Source organism: Planococcus citri, chromosome 3 (genome assembly GCF_950023065.1).
Source record: "Planococcus citri chromosome 3, ihPlaCitr1.1, whole genome shotgun sequence".
NCBI lineage: Eukaryota > Metazoa > Arthropoda > Insecta > Hemiptera > Pseudococcidae > Planococcus > Planococcus citri.
In genome coordinates, this window is record NC_088679.1 from 49,548,936 (window position 1) to 49,572,479 (window position 23,544).

The 23,544-nt window shown below is 32.3% G+C and overlaps 3 protein-coding genes and 1 long non-coding RNA gene across 7 annotated transcripts in view; 3 read left to right on the plus strand and 1 right to left on the minus strand.

Annotated features, from left to right (window-relative positions):
- LOC135839019 (C-Maf-inducing protein-like) overlaps positions 1-12,400 on the plus strand; it is a 37,364-nt gene extending 24,964 nt beyond the window's left edge. For all 3 annotated transcript variants that reach the window (XM_065354866.1, XM_065354868.1, XM_065354867.1), the window contains exons 6-15: positions 6,291-6,380; positions 6,915-7,106; positions 8,497-8,600; positions 8,685-8,888; positions 9,344-9,436; positions 10,126-10,282; positions 10,373-10,630; positions 10,784-10,978; positions 11,061-11,166; positions 11,245-12,400. In XM_065354866.1, the coding sequence (XP_065210938.1) occupies positions 6,291-6,380; positions 6,915-7,106; positions 8,497-8,600; positions 8,685-8,888; positions 9,344-9,436; positions 10,126-10,282; positions 10,373-10,630; positions 10,784-10,978; positions 11,061-11,166; positions 11,245-11,369 (1,524 nt within the window). In that variant the 3' untranslated portion in view covers positions 11,370-12,400. The remainder of the gene's footprint in view (positions 1-6,290; positions 6,381-6,914; positions 7,107-8,496; positions 8,601-8,684; positions 8,889-9,343; positions 9,437-10,125; positions 10,283-10,372; positions 10,631-10,783; positions 10,979-11,060; positions 11,167-11,244) is intronic.
- A 3,685-nt stretch (positions 12,401-16,085) lies between these two features.
- On the plus strand, positions 16,086-19,541 carry TM9SF3 (transmembrane 9 superfamily protein member 3). Its single transcript, XM_065354869.1, has 3 exons — positions 16,086-16,272; positions 16,402-16,564; positions 16,822-19,541. The coding sequence occupies exons 2-3, from the start codon at positions 16,541-16,543 to the stop codon at positions 18,601-18,603; spliced, it is 1,806 nt and encodes a 601-aa protein (XP_065210941.1). The 5' UTR covers positions 16,086-16,272; positions 16,402-16,540; the 3' UTR covers positions 18,604-19,541.
- Positions 18,460-20,639, minus strand: LOC135839025 (uncharacterized). Its single transcript, XR_010557522.1, has 3 exons — positions 20,515-20,639; positions 20,124-20,276; positions 18,460-20,031 (listed from the first exon to the last, which is right to left on the minus strand). It is a non-coding gene; the product is annotated as an uncharacterized LOC135839025 (long non-coding RNA).
- mi (minus) lies at positions 20,414-23,544 on the plus strand. Of its 2 annotated transcripts, XM_065354870.1 has the most exons (7): positions 21,062-21,189; positions 21,264-21,357; positions 21,578-21,796; positions 21,916-22,006; positions 22,095-22,376; positions 22,448-22,874; positions 22,946-23,544. In XM_065354870.1, the coding sequence occupies exons 2-7, from the start codon at positions 21,333-21,335 to the stop codon at positions 23,339-23,341; spliced, it is 1,440 nt and encodes a 479-aa protein (XP_065210942.1). In that variant the 5' UTR covers positions 21,062-21,189; positions 21,264-21,332; the 3' UTR covers positions 23,342-23,544. The 2 variants fall into 2 exon arrangements, with proteins under 2 accessions (XP_065210943.1, XP_065210942.1); XM_065354871.1 differs by lacking the exons at positions 21,062-21,189; positions 21,264-21,357 and adding an exon at positions 20,414-20,876.

Genomic DNA, 23,544 nt, shown 5'->3' on the forward strand with positions numbered 1-23,544 from the left:
GGTCACTCTCACAATCGGCTCCAATGTGGATAAACTCGTTAAACAGGTCGAGTGCAATATACTACTCGATTTTTAGTTGCCTAACTTCATATTCACGCCTTCTGGAGCAAATTCAAAATTCTGGGGAAATTGAAAATTGCGCTGGAGGCTCCAGAATGGCTGGAAAATGTGAAATTTTTATTTGGGGGGTTAGTTACGGACAAAATACAGCAATTCGCGGAAATTTTAAAAATTTCCTCACGAACGGTTATCTTTTAATTTTTTGGATTTTTCAATTTTGAAAAAAGCTGTTCAAAAAAACACTTTTGAGGTGTCACTCCCAAAAACGGCTCAAATGTAGATAAACTCGTTGTACAGGTCGAGTATAATACACAACTCGATTTTTAGCTGCCCAACTGCATGTTCACGCCTTCTGGAGTTCCGGAGCAATTTCAAAATTCTGGAGAAATTGAAAAATCGCGCTGGAGGCTCCAGAATGGTTGGAAATTGTGAAATTTGGATTCGGGTAATTAATATTCGTTTGGGGACACGTACTTTTTTTTAAAAAAAGCATAAATCGCCAAAAACACTCAATTTTGAATTTTCAAAAATTCGCCAAAAATCGAAAAATGAACTTAGGCAGCTGAAAATTCGATTTTGAGGGTCTTAGACTATGCTCTTTCCAAAAATCGCGGTTCTGTTCAAATCGGAGTGTGACACCTTAAGAGGTTCCCTTGTGATACAAATATTACCTCCAAGAGCAAGATAATAAAATTAGCCCTATAAATGTAGATATGAAAATCCTTCAGGTGCTTGCGACTCTGAAAAACTAGGTAGACTCTCAATCAGCTGAGTTTCCAGACATAGGAAATACCCTATGATGCAGTCATGTGGGTGAATGTGTTATACAGACCGATACATACTGCAGGCTCGCGAAATCAAACACAGTGTAGAGGGTTGAAGTGGTAAAACGAAAACCAGTTCTTGTGCAGTGAGCAAGAATGTAACGTTGTAGGAGTACTCATATATGCCCGTGTTTAGTGTGTGTACTAGGAGAACATTTTCTAAAATACATACAAAAAAAACCTGACCATTGTATCCCTTGTTAGGTATAGACATCGACAGGGTATAATAGAATAGTTAGGTACTAGGAGAACAATACATTTTTTTTGGGTGGAAGAAAAAACACTATGCACCACCAGTTCGTGATTTCAAGTCGTTCACATAATGATTCCGTTGCACATAGTGACGTAGATGTTTTCACAGCATTGAAGGTTGCATAGGTGGAACCTTAAAATCGACCTGTGAAGTGTACCCTTAAGATTTCGAAAAAAATAATGTACATAAACGAGGAAGGAAGAAGAAAGCGAATGATATAATGCATATAAAATAACCTACATAATACGAACGAAATGCATTTCAGCGCAAATACAGCCACATTTATCGTTATATTTTTATTTATGAATCGGACTGGAAGTACTCTTATTTCGAGGGTTTATTGCACTACCGCACAATGACGTAAGTTGCAGGTCTCTGCTTACGTTACAATTGCACTTTGCGTCGGAAACTGGGTCAGATCGATAAATTGAGTATTTTAACCCCAGTTTGACGTCATAACCCTCCAATATTCCTGGTTTATAGACATACTTTTATGATAAAAAGTATTCAAAATGCTTTTGTAATCAAAAAATCCGCTTTGGTTTTTTTTCTCCCATCGTACATGGCTGGTATGTTAGTAGGTGAATTTTAAATGTGTTTAGCGAGCAGTTTATCCGTTAGAAGATAAAGTTTTTTTTCATCCCTTTAAATATCTAGGTACTTGTTTTTTTTCTTCTTGAAGAAATTATGTTGATTTCTTTTTTGTTTGTGGAAAATTTAGCGGAAAATGTTTGGTAGTTATTTATACCTGTCCTTGTAATTAGTTTTCATGGGTATTTGGTATAGGATCAATGTTTCGTGATAATTAATTTAAAAATAATATCTACGTTCAATTGAAATGGGAGGTTTTTAATTGATACCTAATTATGTACCTTCCCATTTTTGATTTTTTTTTTGTGTATTAATGTACAGGGTGTCCAGAAATATCGTGAACCCCAAAGAAAGTTTTAAATTAAAAATATAGGTTGGCAACGTGAAATAGATGCATATGATTTGTGCAATGTTATCACCTTAGTCTAACAATCAATCATGTGCTATCATTATTATCATTCTGTGTGATCAACCGAAACATTTAGCAGAAAACTTTTTTAAGGGTTCACGATATTTCTGGACACCCTGTAGCTATGCCTAACTTACCTATCAAGTTACCTACCTCCCTCTATGTATGAGCCTTTCTTTGATGATTCATATTTCAAGTATCAATGGTGGATGATGGTTAATAGCATATTTTTTAGACCTCACTTCAATGATGTAATGAGTTAGTCTAGTGATTTTTTTTTAGAAAATCCGAGTAGGTAAAATGTTTTTATTTCGCTTTCTTCTTTTTTGCTTACGTATAAATTACTTCAGTCGTTTATTTATTCAACCCCTTTGTAAAAAAAAAAAAAAAACAAGAAAAAAATACAGAAGAAAGTTAGTTTACCGGGTAACAACACATTTCACCTAAATTTTTATTTTGTTTATCTTATTCTTAAACAAGTTCAGGTTATGAGGTCAAATTAGGTCGTATATTTCCTTCGTAGAATCTTTCAAGCTATACCTACGTACCTATGTAGTATATCGGCGCTGAATCCTGCATTTAATCAAAAATTGTTTCAAAGATGGAATTTAGTGCATATAATAATTGAGGAGCTGAGAATCAAAACTCACATTTGCCAAAAAAAAAAAAAACTGTTTTATGGCAGATATGGATATACCGTTTTACACTCTATAATGTGACATATTCGGTTTTTTTGGATCAAAGTCATTTTGGTATGAAATTCACTTTCAAAACCAAGGGTTAGAATCAAAACTCACATTTGCCAATGGCAAATGTGAGTTTTGATGAAAACTTAGTTTTGTTTGCAAAATTCCATAGGGAAAAGTTTGATAACAAGCTGAATCTTGGTACACGGGGGTTTTTTGATACGCTGAACACGAATTTGGGGTGTCCAGGTGAATCCGGTGTACGCTTCCCCCTTTTTTGTGGACCTTAAGCCCCCAAATTTGTTTTTATGCGTTTAAGTCCGAAAATATGCAATTTTATGCAAAATTTATGTTTTTTGGGTCGCAGAATACGAATTTGACAATATTTTTTTTGTAGGGGTGGGGGATGAGGGGGTGAGGGGGGCGAAAAATTCAAAATTTGACTATAATGGTGTGTGATATGTCGAAATGTATGTTTTTGAGGGTGTAGATCACGAATTTGACAATATTTTTTTCGTAGGGGTCAATGGTGGGGGCTGAGGGGTGAAAATGGTTAAAAATTCAAAATTTGACTATAATGATGTGTGATATGTCGAAATGTATGTTTTCGAGGTTGTAAATCGCGAATTTGACAATATTTTTTTCGTAAGGGTTGATGGTGGGGGATGAAGGGGGTGAAAAATTCAAAATTTGACCATAATGATGTGTGATATGCCGAAATGTATGTTTTCGAGGTTGTAGATCACGAATTTGACAATATTTTTTTTCGTAGGGGTGAATTGTCGGGGATGAAGGGGGTGAAAACGGTGAACAATTCAAAATTTGACTATAATGATGTGTGATATGTCGAAATGTACCAAGTATGAATAATTCAACTGAAAGTGAGTAATTTTCATCAATTTACTCGATTTTAGTTGTTATAAAGTCATTATAGAGGTTTAATTTACGTTAAAACTCCGTGTTTTGCCTACTCTGCTACATAAATAGGAATAGAACAAATTTTTGCACGTAGATGCACGGGAAATCCCAGGGGCTTGTACTAAAGATAGTGTATTTCAAGATGTCATTTGCCATTTTTGCCCCCGAATGCCCTGGCGACCACAACAGTCAATTATAGTGAAAAATCATGGTGAATTTTGTTTAAATGTTACAAATTTTTTCTTCCAGGGACTTTGACGGCTCTCCAATAGAAAATTCTCCATACCCCACCCTTCACCTTTTCTACACCTTCAAAAACATACATTTTGACATATTACACATCATTATGGTCAGATTTTGAATTTTTCACCCCCTTCATCCCCCACCATTAACCCCTACGAAAAAAATATTGTCAAATTCGTGATCTACAACCTCGAAAACATACATTTCGACATATCACACATCATTATAGTCAAATTTTGAATTTTTAACCATTTTCACCCCTCAGCCCCCACCATTGACCCCTACGAAAAAAATATTGTCAAATTCGTGATCTACACCCTCAAAAACATACATTTCGACATATCACACATCATTATAGTCAAATTTTGAATTTTTCGCCCCCCTCACCCCCTCATCCCCCACCCCTACAAAAAAAATATTGTCAAATTCGTATTCTGCGACCCAAAAAACATAAATTTTGCATAAAATTGCATATTTTCGGACCTAAACGCATAAAAACAAATTTGGGGGCTTAAGGTCCACAAAAAAGGGGGAAGCGTACACCGGATTCACCTGGGCACTCCAAATTCGTGTTCAGCGTATCAAAAAACCCCCACGTACCAAAATTCAGCTTGTTATCAAACTTTTCCCTATCGTCGTAATTAAAACAGTGAAAAAAAATTTGATCGCAAATCTTGGAGTCAAAACTCACATTTGCCATTCTTTGTCTGGATATTAAAGCAGAAGGGAGCTAGGTGAAAATCAGCCAACACACGGAATCGTGTGCTAGTAGCGCTATCTAATGATTCATTTTGGTATTATAAGTTTTTTCAACTGGCAACACTGCTAACTCAGTTTTTCGCGTTTTTCTCAAAATCGTTTATGGTGGCAAATGTGAGTTTTGATTCTCAGCTCCTCAATTATATCTGGCATATTGATTTCTTCGAAGTAAGAGAGTAGTGATAGGTACCTACTTAATTATACTTTTTAAACATTTTTTACCTAACTTGAAGTAAAAATACAATACAAATATTTTTTTTTTGGTAATTGAAGGGAGAAGAAGGGTGGGAGAATTCGAAATACGAATGAATCCAGAAATCTCTTGAATAATTTAATTTACAAAATGAAGAAAAAAAAACAAATCTTTACTGTGTGCTTAAAAGAGGTACGTAAACTTACAAAAAACAGAGATGGTCACCCCTTTTGTCCCATTTCTAGTTATGACTCTCAAGAATTAGGTGCCTATAAATTTGATTCGGCGTTCTGATTTAAACAATTTATTTTGAATTATGCTGCAAACATTTTTAAATTTAAAGTTCATTGCAATAGACGAGAATTTTTTTTCAAAAGAAAATTTGGCTCTTGGCCAGTGTTTCATTTGCTGCTCCAGTGTTATTATTTTTTTTTATATACGATTCCGACTCTTGGGAAAATTCCGCGATTGTTTTTATCATACAGCGTGAGATAACATTTCTTCTTGTAGATGGTTGCGAAAAATGACTTTTCCAATGTCCAGTAACTAGGGGTTTACTGTTTCAAGTTTACGAGTATATCGTATTTTATCAATTTGACAAAAGATAGAGTTGGAAATTTATTCGACTTGACATCGTTATTTTTGAATGTTCAATGTTTGTCTGAATGAATTTATGGTAAAATTGAGAACTGAAAAGAAGTTTTACATTACACGTGGATCTATTCTCGTCCTTGAAGACATAATTAAACCGAACAGATATATCATCAGAAATGGCATAGGCCTAGGTAGCAAAATTTTTTCGTTACGATTAACGACATTTGGTACCTACCTAATTCTTTTTTTTTCGTTATTTGAGAGTGTTTTGTTATTTTCATTTTCTCATTTCTAAAAATACGTTAGTAGCGTTATTTTAGTAGTTCTTTTGACGTATTCTCATGAAATGTTTGACCCAGACAGAAAAAATTGGAAATTAATTAATAAAAACAAAAATTTATAGGTGCTAATTTTAAAAAAAAGAGGAAAAATACCTACACTTGAAAATGTAAAAAAAAAAGGAAACAGAAAACGGAGCTTAACCTACTCGTATCTTGATTCATTGATTATAATAAGCCTTAGGTAGGTAGGTAGTAGGTACCAAAAAAAGATTTCTTTTAGAATTAGAAATACCTATAAGTTGGTAGCGTGAAATACGAGTAGATCCATATGATTGGTGAAATGTTATCACCTCAGTCCAACAACCAATCATGTGAAAAATTTCGAAAATAAAAATAAAAAATTAAATTTTTTCGTTTCAAATACTTAACTATTTTCAGTTTATTAAAACTTATGTGTTTTGTTTTGTTTTGTTTTACAGAATTTTGTGGAATTTGTTAAAACAACGCCAATTCAAGATCATGAAGTGTATAATACGCCGATTGAAATAATATCAAAGCTGCTTCGTGAGGTAAATAAAGTGATCTTATTATCATTAGATTTATATATATGTAGAAATAAAAAAAAAACGAATTTTTGATAAAAAAGGATGTGCAAAAGCTCAGTTTGACGAACCTTTTGAGAAATTTTAGAAAGGGCGCGGGGATCTAAGCAACATTGAGCTTGAAAGTTGTGCAGAAATTTTAGAAAGTTCCGAAAAGAAATCCTGCATTTTGATTTTGTCTTTTTAATACACATAGGTATGTATGTACTTTTATCCATAAAATGTTATACGTTTGTGGGTTGGGGGGGGGGGGGGTGGAAAATTTAGTCACTTAGGTGAAAAAAACTTGTTATTTATAATAATTTTTACTTCCAGTTGTAGACTTTCGCATCATCATTCATTTTTTTTTAAGAAAAAAATTATACCTACCTACTCTTAAAAAATTTTATTCAAAAAAAATTATAAGTATCTACTTTTTCCATACAATTTTTGTATAATAATTTTTAATTGCGGTAATTTTTAGCAACATTCAATTTACGAAAACGTACGTTTTTGTTGCAGTTATTCGAGCAAGATTTAGAACAAAACTGGAGAGAAAGCTTAATTGTGCATATATCTCCATTGTTAGAACGTTATCGACCATCTTCGGAAATGTGTCAATTATTTTCCGACCACTGTCGCATGTATCCTAGATCATTCTCAGTTCAAGAAGCATTTAATACTTCAGTTCACCATATACTAATTCACAATGTGGTATGTCGTAGTATTTAATTATGTTACTTATTATAGGTACCTACGAATATATGTACTTAGGTACATCTAGGCATTTACACGTTCATGCACTTAAGATACCATCTACTCTGTACAGCTTTGAAGTTTTCAAGAAATGTAGGTATTGAAATTCTTCGAGCATTTCAAAAATACGCACCCAATCTACAAATATCTACATTAAATATGTAGGTAGTCTAGGTGCTCCATATCGATGCAAATATTAATGTTATCCGAATGGAAATTTCATGCGATTTGTTTAAAGTTAGGATCCTCATGCGTAGGTGCCTGAGAAAAATTCGTGATTTGTATATCGCTTGACAAAATTATTCAAAATTTTTCTTCCTTCGGAAGAGGAAAACGACACGATAGGTATGAAATGGTAAAAATATATAGCGCCAAAAAACACGTCGCGTCGGTAAAAATGCAACGAAGCTTTTCATTCCTTAAAAGATTTCCGCGTGAAATTTGTTTCCCAACTTCCCATTGTATTATATGTATGTACCTACCTACTGTTGTATTTATAATGAAATCTTATAATGTAATGCACATTATCGCCGTGTCAACTGCGTGTACTTCTACCTAGCCCATTCCTATTCTTTGTATACTCGTAAACTTAAACATTGAATTATTTTTAATGGAGGAAGTTACTTTTCTTACCCTTGAATTACACGTACGCTACTTATCTGTAGGTACCTATAGAGGTACGTGCCTGTAAATAATGAAAACTTGAGTAGCATTGTGCGGTATTTTTGCATATTAGGAACGTTTTACTAAGTATTTGTTTTTAATCCAATGAAGTGATAGTGGCGGTTACTTATTTATGTACGTTACACGGACTCATACCAACCAACTAGGTACCTACCTACGTGCGTAATAATTGCTATCGTTTTGCAGTTTTTAATTTTGCGAGTTTACGATGACGAATTTCAAGTTGAAAACAAAGTTGTTAAAAGTCTACCGACTGTAATGAATGTATTTATTTGATAATTGCAATTGAAAATGACTCCTTCAAACCGCAAATTTACATTGCAGAGAGATATATATGAATTTAAAATTATTATACCCAAGTATCGATCTTCATTCGTTTTTTAGATACATCAGAAAAAATTGGCGAATAAGTTGCCTTTCTAGAAATTTATTTCAAAAATTGCTCCTATAAGATCTCCTTGAAATTACTTACTTCATTTTTTTCAACTCTTTATCAGTTAAATCAGCCTATACAGATTTTTTGAAATATGAATAAAGAAATAAGAAAATAAGTAGGTATACAGCCTTACATCGTAATTCGTAAAACGCACTCGTCGGTTCTAATAAACAAATTTGTCATAGATACGTTGTTGAAATGGAATGCATTTTTTATGTTTCATTCTAGGATTTCGCAAAATATCCATTTTTGAGAAAATTGCTGCAAGATTATATTAAAGCCTTGAGTTATCACAACGATGCTGATGAAGCATTAAAATTGTTCGTTGCTAGGTAACGGTCTCGCTGAATAATGTTTTTCTCTATTTGTACGGTATTGAAAAAATTTAGATAAGATAATTTTGTATGTACTTGCAGGAGCCATGGTTCAAATTACGAATGCCCTCATCCAAGAGTGATGCCCAATTTAGCGTCTAGTTGCTTAGCTGCCATCGTATGCTGCTTCGAGGAATGTAATATACCCGACGATAATCTGAAAAATATCAAGAATTGTTTGCACGAAGAAGAGTTCGAAGATCCTATTGATACATATAAATGTTTTCTTACAGTCTTACAGTACATGTAAGTTGAATGTATTGTGGTATTTTATTCATTTTCGCCGAATTTTCAAACAAACGAGTTTGAATTATTGTTAGGAAGTGGTAGGGGCAGGACAGTAGAACAGGAAGAAAATAAATATGCATTTCTATAATGATACCTACCTAAATCGTTACGCAAGTTTTTTTCTCAATTTTTCTGACACGTGGCTTAATTTTTCATGTTTGAAATTTGCTTGCTGTAAGTTACATATATTTTTAAATACCTATATGGAAATTTTATAAAACAAAAATTTTAATAAGTGTATCAGACTGCATGTAAAAAAATATAAAATAATCTAACCCCGATTCCCCTTCCCTTACAAACATAGTTTTTTTTTTTTTAAATTTTAAAACCTACATATTACCTAGTTGTAAGCAGGTAACTCACCACAGGTGTTGGTAATTTATTTAATATCGAAATATTACGTGTAATTTTAGGTCCGAGTATAATGACTGGTTGCCAGGATTGGCAAATATGCTGCAACCGATCCCGATTCACGGCCGATCTCTCAATTGTGAATACTTTGTTAGGTAAGTAAGTTTTCCCACGTGAATACCTATTTTAATAGATGTGTATTGTTCATGTGGAATTATATTTGAAGTTGAGAACAAGACCGCGGTGTTTCACGCTTTTGTTCGAAGAAGAAAAAAAAACTCCATTAAGATATGATATCATAAATAACTATAGGTACTTAGGTAAATATTTTTTCAAGTATTATTTCTTTGGAACCACGCAGGTATTTTTATTACAAGTATTCAAATTATTTGTTCCCTTATTTCGTTGAAGTGTGAGAGGAAAGGGGGGTAGAAAAACACGTATTTTTGTAGCGAAACAATAAAGTAATTATAAAAAATCATAATATCCGGTATATGTAATTACTCAACATCTTAGTATGAATATGAACTACCTACCTACATTATGAATAAGAGCATCGTTGAGATGTCATTTTCAACCTGTATACGAATAATATTCCTTTTCTTCGAATTTACCCCTTTAAAAAATTATATAACCACTTCACGAATTCATTGAGGGAATTCAAAAATACAGAGGAGATTTTTTCATGGATTAAACCATTCTCTCTCCATATCGTAATTAAGGACCTTGAAAATAGATTACCTAGGTACTTTGAATTTCAGCTCCTCGTGAGTCACTCATGGCTCTCCAGGGATAGTTTCAAACATTTTATGTTCAGCTAATAATCCTTTTCTAATTGAAATAGGAACATGGGAAGTATTTTGGAAAAAATAGCAAAAGATTCTCGTTGTAACACTCATTCTCAAGTTATCGGACCACGAGTGGAAAAGGATGGATGGTTTGATATATACTGCCCCGTAAATACAATTTGTAACGACGATGGACGACTATGGAGTTTGATGGTGAGTAATTTTGCGACGTTTTACATTGATTTGCGTCCCTATATTACCTAACAATTTGATTGATCGAATGAAAAAATATTCTGATTTCAGGTCGATAAATTATTGAACTGCTGCAACAAAAGAAAATCATTTTTATTAAAATTATACGAAAAACAATTAGAAGCTTGTTTGCTGCTAGCTTTACGAGGAAATTCGGCTTGCCAAATGGCTTTATGTTTAATGTTAGAGTGGAATCTAGTCAAAGAATGTGATCAACAGGTTCAGATCACTGCTACTTTACAATCCACCGAAAGTGGACTAATACAGTATAACATGTTGTGTAAAAGACAACAACATCTGAAGAAAATTGTAAGTTTCGCCAATTTTTTAACACTAGTACCTACCCATTCATAAATATTATTAAGTATGTAGACTTACCTAGACCTACCTAAATAGAATAGGTACCTATTACCTACCTACGTTCGGTTAGATATTGACCGATTGAATTTCTTTTTCTTACAGCAACAAAAAGGTGGTCCTGCGAAATTGACTTTGCCTTGTCGTTCGACGGACAATGATTTATTCCAATTATTCAGCAATGGCTCTTTTGGAAATTTAGAACGATTGACGCTGGCATTTACTCATACAACAAGCGCTTGCGCCGAAACGCTTATTAAACTGCCGTCTTTAAAATATTTAAACTTATGGGCGACTCAGGTTTGTTCACGTTTTTGTTACCTACTCATCAATTTTATGAAATTGTCCGAGTTATAAAATTGATCCGTTTTATATCTAATAGTTTGGTGATGAAGGTCTTATCGTCATATCAGAACATTTAACCAATTTACAAGCATTGAATTTATGCGAAACTCCGATCACAGATAAAGGAATTTCTTCATTGACTAGTAAGTTGGAAATATCCTTATCGTGAATATGCCATACTTAGCTTTGCATTTATTTAATACGTTACTTTTATGTTTTAGCATTAACAAATTTAAAGTGGCTCAATTTGAATAGCACAAAATTGTCGTCTTCGATGCTTGAAATTTTGAGAAAAAAACTTCCTCATCTAAATGAGTTAGATGTTCGTTACACCGAAGCTTGGTGAAAGGCGTTCCAACTCGTGATAATTACCTATCTATTTCAAATGAAATCTTATATAGACTGACGAAAAAATACTGAAAGAAAAACAGTTTTTTGTACATGTATATTTTACTTCATCTTCGAAATTTGACTTATAATAAATCTCTTTATCGTTTTAATTTAGTTTTATCTACGCGCCATCGTTGTCGTTATTGCGCCATATAATTAAATGAAGGAATAGTACCTATATTGTTGCTGTATCTATTCGTTTTATTGATTTACGAGCTCATTCTATATCAATTTCACGTGAAACGTTTCAGTGTTCAACTGTTCATCTATAATATTTATTTATAATAAAGTTTTCGAATTTTCAACTTTTTTAAAAAAATTATTATTATTTACTATTATCATTATTTTATTTTCCAACTGCCATAATTTTTTAATTTGTTATCACTGTTGTTATTATTTCACGCTACATTGAGAGTATAATAGTACATATTATATTTAAATGAATTATTTTAGGTTTTTGCGTTCTTATTATGCATTTGATTCAAATTCTGAAGACCGTTGGGTGGCTAATTATACCGTTTCTTCTTGAAGTAGTAGACATAATACTTACTTTTAATATTTTTAAACACATGTTATACCCAAATACCTACTGCGTGTAAACTTGTTGAAAAAGACTTATAACTTGATGATAAATATCTTGCATTTTTTAAAAATTTTATGCAAAGGTAGGTAGGATTTATAAAGTGTTGCAGATAAGTAAAAATAAATAGGTATTCCGAAATTTTCAACTTCTTTTAAAGTTTAAAAAAATATTAATAGCACTATTTAAAATGTCATAATATATTATTCTTTGAGCTCTCGCGAGATTGCCTAATTAATGTAGAATTACAAATGAGGAAAATCAGTATGAGTCTATGCATGAATGTAAGTAGAGGATAGGTACATGTATTTATTTATTTACCCTTACACGTTGTTATAATTTCTGCCTAACTGTCTTTCATTAATTTCAATTATTTGTTGTGATCATTAAATCAAAATACGAACGGAGTATTTTTTAATTATCTTTAAAGAGTGAGTTTTCAATTATTGTTGTTTCTATCTTTAACATTTTTTTCGTGATACAATCTGGATATGAAAGCATTGGTAAAATTTGTATGATTTTTTGAGGGAAAAAACTGGTGATGAAAAATTTTGAATGTCCAACTTATACCATTTTGAAAATTTTTAATCAACTGCGAAAAGTAAGGTGAATTGTCGCAACTATTTTTAATGTTTTCGACTCCTCTCGTAATAATCCATTTTTATGGAGAACCTAATGCAAAAGCGTAGTGGGCTGGGTATAGGTAATAACTGTCAATTTCACGACACATTTTCATTCATTTTTTCAAAAATGTGCAAACAACAAATTAATGAATTATGAAGTTAGTCATGATTGTGTTAATTGATAGGTTTCTAGTTTATGTATTTTTCTGTTACACTTATCCATATCTGAGGCTATAGTTTTGTTCGAATTTTTTAAAAATCATGGTGCATTTTTAATGAAGTGTTATTCATGTAAGTCATTTCAGAAATTTTACGCGTCGCGAATGTATTTTATTGTTTCAAAATATTACTAAACTCATCATTTAAACATATGAACTGTAGCTTAGAATAATTTATGTGTATTACAATTTTGTCTTCATTTCATCTGTGAATTTTGTTTCATTCGTGTATATTTATTATTATATGTGAACAGAACATTCCTATATTTTTTATACCTTAGTTTTTCATTTATGATTTATTTATAGTATCTATAGTCAGAATTTGATCAAATAAAAAGTATGTTGGCACAAAATAATACATACATAGGTACCTACTACATACCTTGATACCTAAATAGTATGTAGTTTGAGAAAAATGAAAATTCAGTAAAGCATGAGAGCTTTTTAACCCACTGAACGTCATTTTGATCAGAGCTTCTTCATTTTCAAAACTCATACAAAGACTGCAGTAATCTTGGATTTTTGGGGTGGGAAAATGAGAAACTGTTGAAGAGTTATGTATGACATAATGACGTATTATTCATCTTGAATAATTATAACACTCTAGTGTTTTTATATTTTTGATTTTAAATATTACTGGTAGGCTGTACCCACATTCAGTACACGTGCGTACATGATGTAAAAAACAGACTCATGCTACAATGCTACATTCATTGCTGCAGGATAGTATAGTAACCAGTAACATTGAATATTCAATGTTAGTGAACTCGAAAATCGACATCCACAAAAATGAGAATCACTAAAGACTAAAGAGTAAAGACAAACTAATTGTTGTTAATTTTCAAATAAAAAATAAAAGCAAACAAAATTGAGATTTGAGAATATAAATTTTTACATGAACTACCGAAAAAAAGCATCGACCGATGACCAAGGGTAAAAAGCGTCGAGCGTCGGTAAAAACTAAAAAAGACGTAAAAAACGCGTCCCGGAGTCCCGGTCGACAAAAAAAGTAAAAACTAAAAAGTGAAAAAAAATACAAAATACATAATTATGAAAAAAAAAATTTTTAAAAATTTTCAGTAGGTAGGTAGTACCTATCTAGTTGAAAACGTTGTCTTTATCCAGTTTTTACTTTTTTGTATGAGTTAAGTCTCCACGTTGTATTATCCAACTCGCAATTTATGTATTTCTCTTTGAAAAAGTCAACATCTATAAACTAAGAGAGGTTGTCTCATTTTAGAAGATAGGTAAAAAATTTTTCAATCGCCCATCGACTCGCGTGACGTCACTGGAGGAAAGAAAATAAGTAGGTATTGCTTGTTTACATAATTTTGCACTGTGATAATGGAGTTGAGCGGTGTTGATTAAATTTTTACGAATCATTTTTTCAAAAATCCGTTGCATTTAATTAATTAATATATTTAATCGAAGAAGAAATGAATTGAAGCAGAAGAAGAAACATTCTATTTGGTACGTAACATCGATTCGGCTTAATTATATGTATTCATATTGTAACATTCCGAGCAGTTGTTTATAATGAGATTGAGATCTGATTTTTTTCATTGGATATTTTCTGCTTCAAATTATTATTATTGAACGTGATGTAAATTGTTAACTGAACTGTTTTCTTTCGTTTCAGTTCCATTCGTTCGTTCTGCTGAACTGCTGCTGAAGATGCGGGAGTTTCTTTGGGTAAGTGTAAGCTGTGTAAGTTGACTGATAACACAGCATCTCTTTCTAGCTCTCTTTTGGATGGACAATTAAGACAATTTTATCAAGTTTTTGCAGCTCACTTTTCAAGTCATGTTCATATTCAAAATCTGTCTCTACTAAATGAGCTGAACATATTCGTGCCAACTGCTAGAATAAAATTGAACGGGCTGGGGGCTTGGTTGTAATGACACTATCATGATTATGATTCACATTACATTTTTATTGCTGCTTACTTGATTCTAAATTGATTTTTATCTAATCAATTACATTTCTGGATCCAAATTTTGCTTAATGTCTCATCTTTGGGAAATTTGTGAAAACTTAGATCTGTGTTTTTTCGCTAATTGTTGGTACAATTCCGTACGTAGATTTGTAGAAAGTGGTGACGGATGACGGATTTCTGATTTTCATAATATTTCAGTAAAAGATGAAATATGAAAATGCATTTTCGTGATGTGATTTATTTCATTACATATTTGATATTATCTTGAACAACACTGAATAAATATTCTGAACCTGATGATGTTTTTTTGCTTTGTTTCAGTCATTCAGTGTGATCGGCAGTATCAAAGTATGCAGATAAAAGACTAATAGATACAGAAATATAATATCATATCATCAATCATCCTTTTTCTTTTTCCTTTCTTCAGAGTTCAGTGATTCGTTGGTTATTAATATTTATTTTTCGTTCAACTTTTTGTATCTTCTGTGTTTTTGTAAAAGTATCTTTATTTCTGTATTTGAATTCCTGATTTTTGCTAATAGATGGATGAATATTGAAATGAACTATTTAATTATTAATCATAATCTCATTCTATAGAATTTTTCTAACAGATGAATTGCGTTTTTCGAGAGAAAAAAAAACTAAAAAGATCGCTGAAGTTCTCTTTTTTTTTCATTAGCTGTGTGTATAATAATTTGAACCTTGATAGCAACTTTTGAACGGTAATTGCTTAGTTTTCGAATGAAAAACCACGCTACAGAGAATAAAATTATGGCCATTATTAATTTTTAAAATACTAGTGTATCCACTGAAAATTTTGTGCATTTTTGATTCCAATCCGAATGTCTATATAGTGCACAGCATGTTTTTACTTATTCAAACTTTGAAAACTTTTTATTGTTAGAAGCTAGGGCTTTTAATGATAGACCATATTAAAGAGCACAAAATTCTGAACATTTTGGATTTTTAAAATACGTAGGTGTTCACTGAAAATTTCGATTAATTTCAATTTAAATTGAACACTTGGTGAAACTTCACGAATAAAAATGCTCGTAAAATCGTCATTATTCCACGAAATTCAATAAATTTTACACCAATCGATAGAAAATTTGAATATCTTGAAATTAAGTTCTATTAAAATTTTACCCAAACCCCTTCGTTTGTCCAAAAAATCGAAAAAACCACGAAAAATGGGCTATTACCGCTTCAGTAAGAAGTTGGCTTCCTCCAGTGACGTCACGCGCCGCGGTGCGGAAAAGCGGGGACTGTTCCCAGGCGCCAACGCCGGATACGGGTTATGAGACAACCTCTCTTAGTTTATAGATGTTGTGAAAAAGTAAGTGTTTTTCGAAAATTGTCTACGAATTGAAAGTTTTTGAGTTCGTAAAAGTTGTGTGCGGAAAGTTCAATTTCGTTTTACCTAAGTTGATTGGATATACCGTAGCACTGATAGAAGTTCATATTGTGAGTTTCGGAGTTTGCCACTCAATTTTTCCTAAAAAGTAATTTTGTTTCATTTATCTTTTGTTTTTGGTTATCGATGCCACCGCAGTCGTAGTAATAAACCGTACACGATAGCTGTTTTCCGAAATTGATACCGTTACGTTTATAGTTTGCGTGTTATGTTTCAGTCGCCAAAATGATGGCCCAATTTTCTTGAAGAAAATGCCTGATTTCCTGTGTTCATAGCTGGAAAAGCACTGACACTGCCTTTATAATTGCGTCTAATGTAAAGCATTTCAATTCTGGGAATCTTGTTCATGGAGAGTAATGGTTTTGAAGAGGAATTATTCGGTTAGTTTTCGCTTCTTTTAACATATCTTTCATCATATTTACGTATTGCAATAAGAATACTATGTATTTTAGAAACATAACTTGACACATATTTCATCAAAATTACATTCTGTAGAAATTGAATCCCTAAACATTATACCTAGCATATCAGATAAGAAATATGATATCGTTGAATGTAATGAGTTTTATAACGTACTGAGTTATCGTTAACTTGTGCCCCAGTCTGATGATATTATTGAACGAATAATTTTTTTCAGAACGGATATTATGAAAAAATGGCATTCTGGAATAATATGAAAGACTTAGCAAAAATTTACGCGTTTACTTGTTGGCTTTTTTTATCAGTATATGCCGACGAACATAATCATAGATACGAAAAAAACGACGAAGTAGTACTGTGGATGAATACCGTTGGCCCATACCATAATAGACAGGAAACGTATGGCTACTTCAGTTTGCCGTTTTGCACCGGCGCCAAAGGGTCTATCAATCATTACCATGAAACACTTGGAGAAGCTTTACAAGGAGTGGAGTTGGAATTCAGCGGTCTGGATATCGAATACATGCAAAATGTACCATTCACTCCGTATTGTGAGATTTTCCTCAACGAAGAGAAACAGAAAGCCTTTATATACGCTGTGAAGAATCATTACTGGTATCAAATGTACATAGACGATTTACCTATATGGGGTATTGTTGGTGACGTTGACGAAGAAAACAAAGTCTATTCTATTTGGACGCATAAAAAATTCGATATCGGTTATAACGGCGATCGTATCGTTGATATAAATTTGACATCGCAGAATAAAATGCCATTAACGTTGAATACTAAAATTAAATTCACTTACGAAGTCAATTGGAAACAGTCTGATATTCGCTTCGAAGATCGTTTCGACAAATACCTTGATCCTACGTTCTTCCAACATAGGATTCATTGGTTTAGCATATTCAATAGTTTTATGATGGTTATATTTTTAGTTGGATTAGTATCCATGATCTTAATGCGTACCCTTCGTAAAGATTACGCTAGATATAGCAAAGACGATGATCTCGAAGATTTAGAACGTGATTTAGGAGACGAATACGGTTGGAAACAAGTTCATGGCGATGTATTTCGTCCACCTCCTCATGGATTACTTTTTTGCTCTCTGATCGGTACCGGATACCAAATTACTTTGGTGACCCTCAGCGTAATCACGTTCGCCATTTTAGGCGATTTGTACACGGAACGTGGCTCTCTATTAAGTACCACTATTTTCGTATATTCAATTACGTCGCCGGTGAACGGTTATTTCGGCAGCAGTTTGTACTCCCAAATGGGAGGCAAAAAATGGATCAAGCAAATGATTGTGTCGGCTTTCCTTATACCAGTATTGGTTTGTGGTACAGCGTTCTTCATCAATTTCATCGCCATGTACTATCACGCTTCTCGAGCCATACCTTTTGGAACAATGATCGCAGTTCTGTGCATCTGTTTCTTCGTTATTTTACCACTGACCATGGTAGGTACGGTGCTAGGACGTAATCTGTCCGGTCAGCCAGATTACCCTTGCCGTATTAACGCCGTACCTCGACCGATTCCTGAGAAGAAATGGTACATGGATCCTCTCGTAATCATCATGTTGGGTGGAATATTACCATTCGGATCGATATTTATCGAAATGTACTTCATTTTTACGTCATTTTGGGCTTACAAAATTTACTACGTTTACGGTTTCATGTTGTTAGTTTTCTTTATACTTATTATTGTTACTATGTGCGTGACCATAGTTTGCACGTATTTTCTTCTCAACGCCGAAGATTATCGTTGGCAATGGACAAGTTTTCTTTCAGCGGGATCTACTTCGATTTATGTGTATTTGTATTCCATTTACTATTTCTTTTTCAAAACCAAAATGTACGGGTTGTTTCAAACGGCTTTCTACTTCGAGTATATGGCTTTATTTAGTTTAGCGTTAGGTATCATGTGTGGTACTTTAGGTTATATGGGATCGTCGATTTTTGTACAGAAGATTTACGCTACCGTTAAAATCGATTAATTTATGTTTCAATTTATGTATCTTTCTTGTTACTTGTGTACCACGTTTTTTTCCATATTTGTTTATTATTCTAAATATTTATTTTGTATACCTTGTTATACTATTTTCGCGCGTTCGTAGACGTCGCTAGTCATAGGTATGAGAGAGTTAACGAAAGTACAATATTCGAAATTTTCATCACTTTTTCTTTGTTTATTCCACATTGCGTACCACTACTTACATGTGAGAACATTTTGGTACCTATTTACTTATCGGCCTGCGTACCCGGCCGAACATATGAAATTTGAGCTCCCTAAGACTGATTTTAAAAGAGAATCGCACATATGAGAGATTTAGTGAATTTGGAAATTTCTAAATACCAGCTGAAAACAGTTGGTAGGTAATTTAAATGTTATCGTACAAATATTAGTGACAGCGGTAATTATTATTGGCGAATAAAATACCGTTTGGAAGGGGGAAGAAACCGTCATCGTATTATTTGTATTTGTATAGTGTTTGCATTTTATTGAAATACAAAGTGATATTATAAAAGGGTTTTAAGGGTGAAGTTTCATTAAACATTTTGTAACTTTGTGTAATAATTGTAAGATGTATGTAATGTTAGCGTAGATGTATTTTGTAATGCTTAATTTGTTAAGGTATGTTTAAAAAACCACGTACGTGGTATATTGAGACTTGTATATCTAATCAATGTGAAATATTGATATTGGCTCCGTAAAATATGTTCCCAACTGTACTGTTATCGTGAAAAACCCAGCTAAAGAAATAGGCTACTAGAAACGAAGTGCCATTCAACATTCTAACTTTTATTTTACATACCTACTTATTGAATTTGTTTGATTTTTTTTTTTGTAAAAATAAAAGCAATACATTGTACAGCTGCATTACGCATATTTTGTTTTTATAAACGAAGAAAAAAAACAATGTTTAAAATATTATGTAGTGTGTTACTTTTTTTCATAATTATAATTACCTAAATAATGTACTAAAATTTTTATTTAAAAATACCAGCAATTAAAATCCTTAAAAGAAGTTATTAAAAATATTTGTAATTTTAATAGAAACAAATTTAATTAATTACGCTTGATCGTCCGATAAATTGGGTCATCTTTTCGATTTTTTACTTTGACACGTTGTTGGCCTGAAAATTGAATAGTTATTATTGCTATTTTATTTATAATTATGATGACTGTTGGGAAATCATGGATTAGTAGGGAAACGTAAGATGGGAGTCGATGTATTGTTCGGTTTTGAGATTTTACTGAACACTTTCTAATAATAATAGAAAACAAGTGTTTTATTTTTGACTTAATTTTTCAGTTCAACCATCATTTCTTGTTCCAATGATGCTTAACGAACAAAAGTATTTGAAAAATTATTTTCTACACCTACCAATTTTTTACCCTTGATTTCCTCTGCATGCTGAACCTGCAAATAAATAAAGTTTTTTTTTTACATTTTCTAGGAATTTGAATTGAAATATTCATATAAAATAATGAATGAAATAAGTATTGTCTTACCTGTTTCCTGAATTTTTCTACTCTATCGTTAATGAATTTTTCTCTACTTTTCTTGGCGCATTCTGTTTTTTCCTGAATATCAGTTTCTGTCGTTTTAGCATTTTCAACTCTTTTTGACGCTAATTTCGCTTTTGCTTTAGTTACTTTTTCAATCTACAGAAAAATAATGTTCAAAAATTATTAAAAATTTTATCATATTTACATGCAGCAAACCGGAAATATTTTTATATCTGGTACCTAATTTAATGATTCATTATGCGAGATAAAGTAATTAATTATTTGCAACTGATTGTTTAAAATATCTCGTAATTAAAAATTTTACGATACTTTTCAATTTTTGTATCAAAATTTAAAATAGACTTTTTGAATAGACGAAAACAGTACGCTTTACCTGTAGTCGACTTCTCTGTATAATAGAATTGATGTGGGCATTTCTTCGAATTGAACATTCATGTAATTTTCTCTGTAAATCTTCAGCTATTTGTTGTGGACTTCTAAATGGTTTCTGATCGAGAATTCTCTGAGGTGGTTTAAAATTTTCCCTTATCGGAAAGTCGAATGTAATATCGATGAATTTATTTGTTTTTTGAGTGTGCTCAAAATCTTCTATTTTATAACAATCCAGATGATCGATTTTTTGACTACATGCGCCATTCTCACCACTTCCTTGCAAGGACGTTTTGCTACAAAAATCTACAACATATGAAGTTTCCTTCTGTAATTCAATTCTTGCAATGGTGATTAAACGAAGAAGTATGTACCTCCTGAAAAATTCCTATCTGTCCTGGTATTCATTTTATTGATACTCTGTACTGAAGATTGAAAAAAATGTTAATCTACTTTGTTAATTTTGATCACGAGTACACAATACACATACGTTTCTTTCTCTTTTTTGTTGTTGTATGATGTATGATTTTAACATTGTGACCTTAAATGCGAATAACCATTAGTATTTTATCGATTTTTAAATTTAAAAAAAAATTGATGATTTTTGATTATTTTTTTCAAGTTTGTAAAAAATTTAAAATATTAATATCGGAAATACGACGAATTCATTGTGGAAAAGGTATATTAAAAATTGAATAATTATTCTATGCTAATTCGTAAAAACATGTATTAAAATTTTTATGTTATGATTAGAAATTTCGAACACGTTTGACTCGAAAGCTCTTGTAGCGTTGGTCTGTGTATTGGTTCCTAAAGAATCGTATGTGTTGCTGTCTTCATGAAGAAGGTATGTGATACAAAGACTTATTGCTTTTTGCCTTTTATATGAAAACATGAATACATCGTATTTCCGGTATAAATTCATTTTAATTTGCACGCTATAGTTTGATATTTTTTATTTGCACCGAAATCAAGCTTCATTGTATTCCTCTACCTATGTACCTAGTACCTACCTGATGATCAATTAGTACTTAATAATAAATTCCCATTGTTTCTGTTTGTTACAGCTGACGAAGAATTATTCCAAGATCATCCCAACGATGAGAGTAAAAATGAAATCAAACAAGAGTCTTATGACGACGTGATCCTAAGAAGATTGAAAGCTTCACTTTCCGGCGTTCCGCCTCCTCCAATTCTAACCGTACCTCAGCAGAAAGTTGAAGATATTCTGAATATTTTGAAAAATTCTTCTCAAGAGATGATTTCAAACGAAAAGACTGAATCAAGTACGCATAATTATTTCCAATTTTTGATGTATGGAATGAACTGATAACCGAATAGGTTCACATATTCAGTACCTAGTTAATCAATTTAATTGATGAATTATTTTTGTGAATTTTTTCAGATCAGATTGTTCTCAAAAATAATTGTTCCTTTCAAAAAGCCTTAAATAGTGAATGGCCGGAAACAAAAAATTGTACTTTTTTCGACATTAGGTTCGTGAGTTGGATATTTTAAATTAATTTACATTCGATACCTATTGTAGTATCTAGTACTATTAAAATTTTGCAATGTTATTTGCAGTTATAATTTAGGAGATTTATCGGAAAAAATGGTCGACCTTTACGAAAAATACAGAGAACGATACGTTGGCTGTGAAACGTCATCTTTTGTTAGTTCTTATAGTCCTAGTAAAGATTTCTTGAACAAGAAAAAAGATCGAAGAAAAATGATCGGTTATTCTCCGGGGCGTAGACTATCACATTTAGCTAAACGTCGAACTATGTTTTCATCGCAGTCTTTACAAGCTGCGAGCAAATGTAAAACATCCGCATTACAAACGAAGACTATTTTAGTCGAGCCAAAGTGAGTTGTGTCTTCGAATTTATTTTTCTCGTTATTGTTTTTTTTCCTAAATGTTTGACTTTTTTTTACAGCAAAGATAAGAAAAGTAAAGAGGTGAAACGAGCTTTATTTCATACTCCGGATGAAATAAAAAGCAAAGCTGATTTCAAAAGTTCAACTAGTAAATTAAAGTGTATGCAGTTGAGACATTCGTTATGGTTACGAAAAAGAACGCCTTCCAAAGGCACTCCTCGAAAGACGCCGCATAAACAAACTCCGAAGAAGCCAACTCCTAAAAAGCATACTCCTAAAAAAAATTGTACCCCTAGAAAGGCGAATGAAATAGCTGGCAGCTCCGGATATTCTAAAAATTTTGTTGGTAAAATGTATCAAACAAAGATGACTGAAAATGGAAAACGAGTGAGATTGGACGTCGAAATTAATGACAATGCCTCGGATGGGTATAATCTTTCGAGAAATGATAGTAATATTTCAGAACTAAGCGAAACTCAACGAAAAGTACGTATTATTAGAGTTTGGGCGAACGTGGAAATTATTTACACTTATTTATTCATTGTTTTATATTACAGAAACTTCTGTGGGCTGTATCGGCTGCATTAAAGAAAGTAGGCGTAACTTGCTCTCATAAGAATTTTCGTGATTACGGTAAACGATTATACAGAATTTGTAAAGAATTCTGGACAAATAAAGTATCCAATGCCCAGCTGAAGTCGGGTATCAGTGAACGCATGCTATCTATAGCATCAGAAAATGTGAAGAGTGTTATAGAAGAAGTTCAGCGAGCTAAAAGTGAGAATATTGAATTATTTAATCAAGATTCAAGTTCTTGTGATGTATTTTTTTCAAAAAATATGAAAAGTATTGTAGAAGCCCAGCGAGCTAGAAGTGAGAATGTTGAATTATTTAATCAAGATTCAAGTTCATGTGATGTATTTTTCTCAAAAAATTCCAACGATGGAACTTAATTCCATGTTCAATATTTCAAATGCGTATTTGATAAAATTTTGTCAATTCGTTTTTAATATTCGATCATTGTGAATATATTACATTTACAGGCTCATGGTTTTGTGATGTTAAAAAGTTCCAGTCTATTCTAATATTTAGCCTAATTAAAGCATTGTGATATGTCAGTTTTAGCATGAAATAAAACGTTTTTAATCTTTTTGAA

Coding starts and splice junctions, on each gene's coding strand:
- mi (XM_065354870.1), top strand. CDS start 21,333: ATGTGTTGCTGTCTTCATGAAGAAG. Junction 21,797..21,915: donor AAACGAAAAGACTGAATCAA/GTACGCATAATT, acceptor GAATTTTTTCAG/ATCAGATTGTTCTCAAAAAT. Junction 22,007..22,094: donor TGTACTTTTTTCGACATTAG/GTTCGTGAGTTG, acceptor TGTTATTTGCAG/TTATAATTTAGGAGATTTAT.
- TM9SF3 (XM_065354869.1), top strand. CDS start 16,541: ATGGTTTTGAAGAGGAATTATTCG. Junction 16,565..16,821: donor TTTTGAAGAGGAATTATTCG/GTTAGTTTTCGC, acceptor AATTTTTTTCAG/AACGGATATTATGAAAAAAT.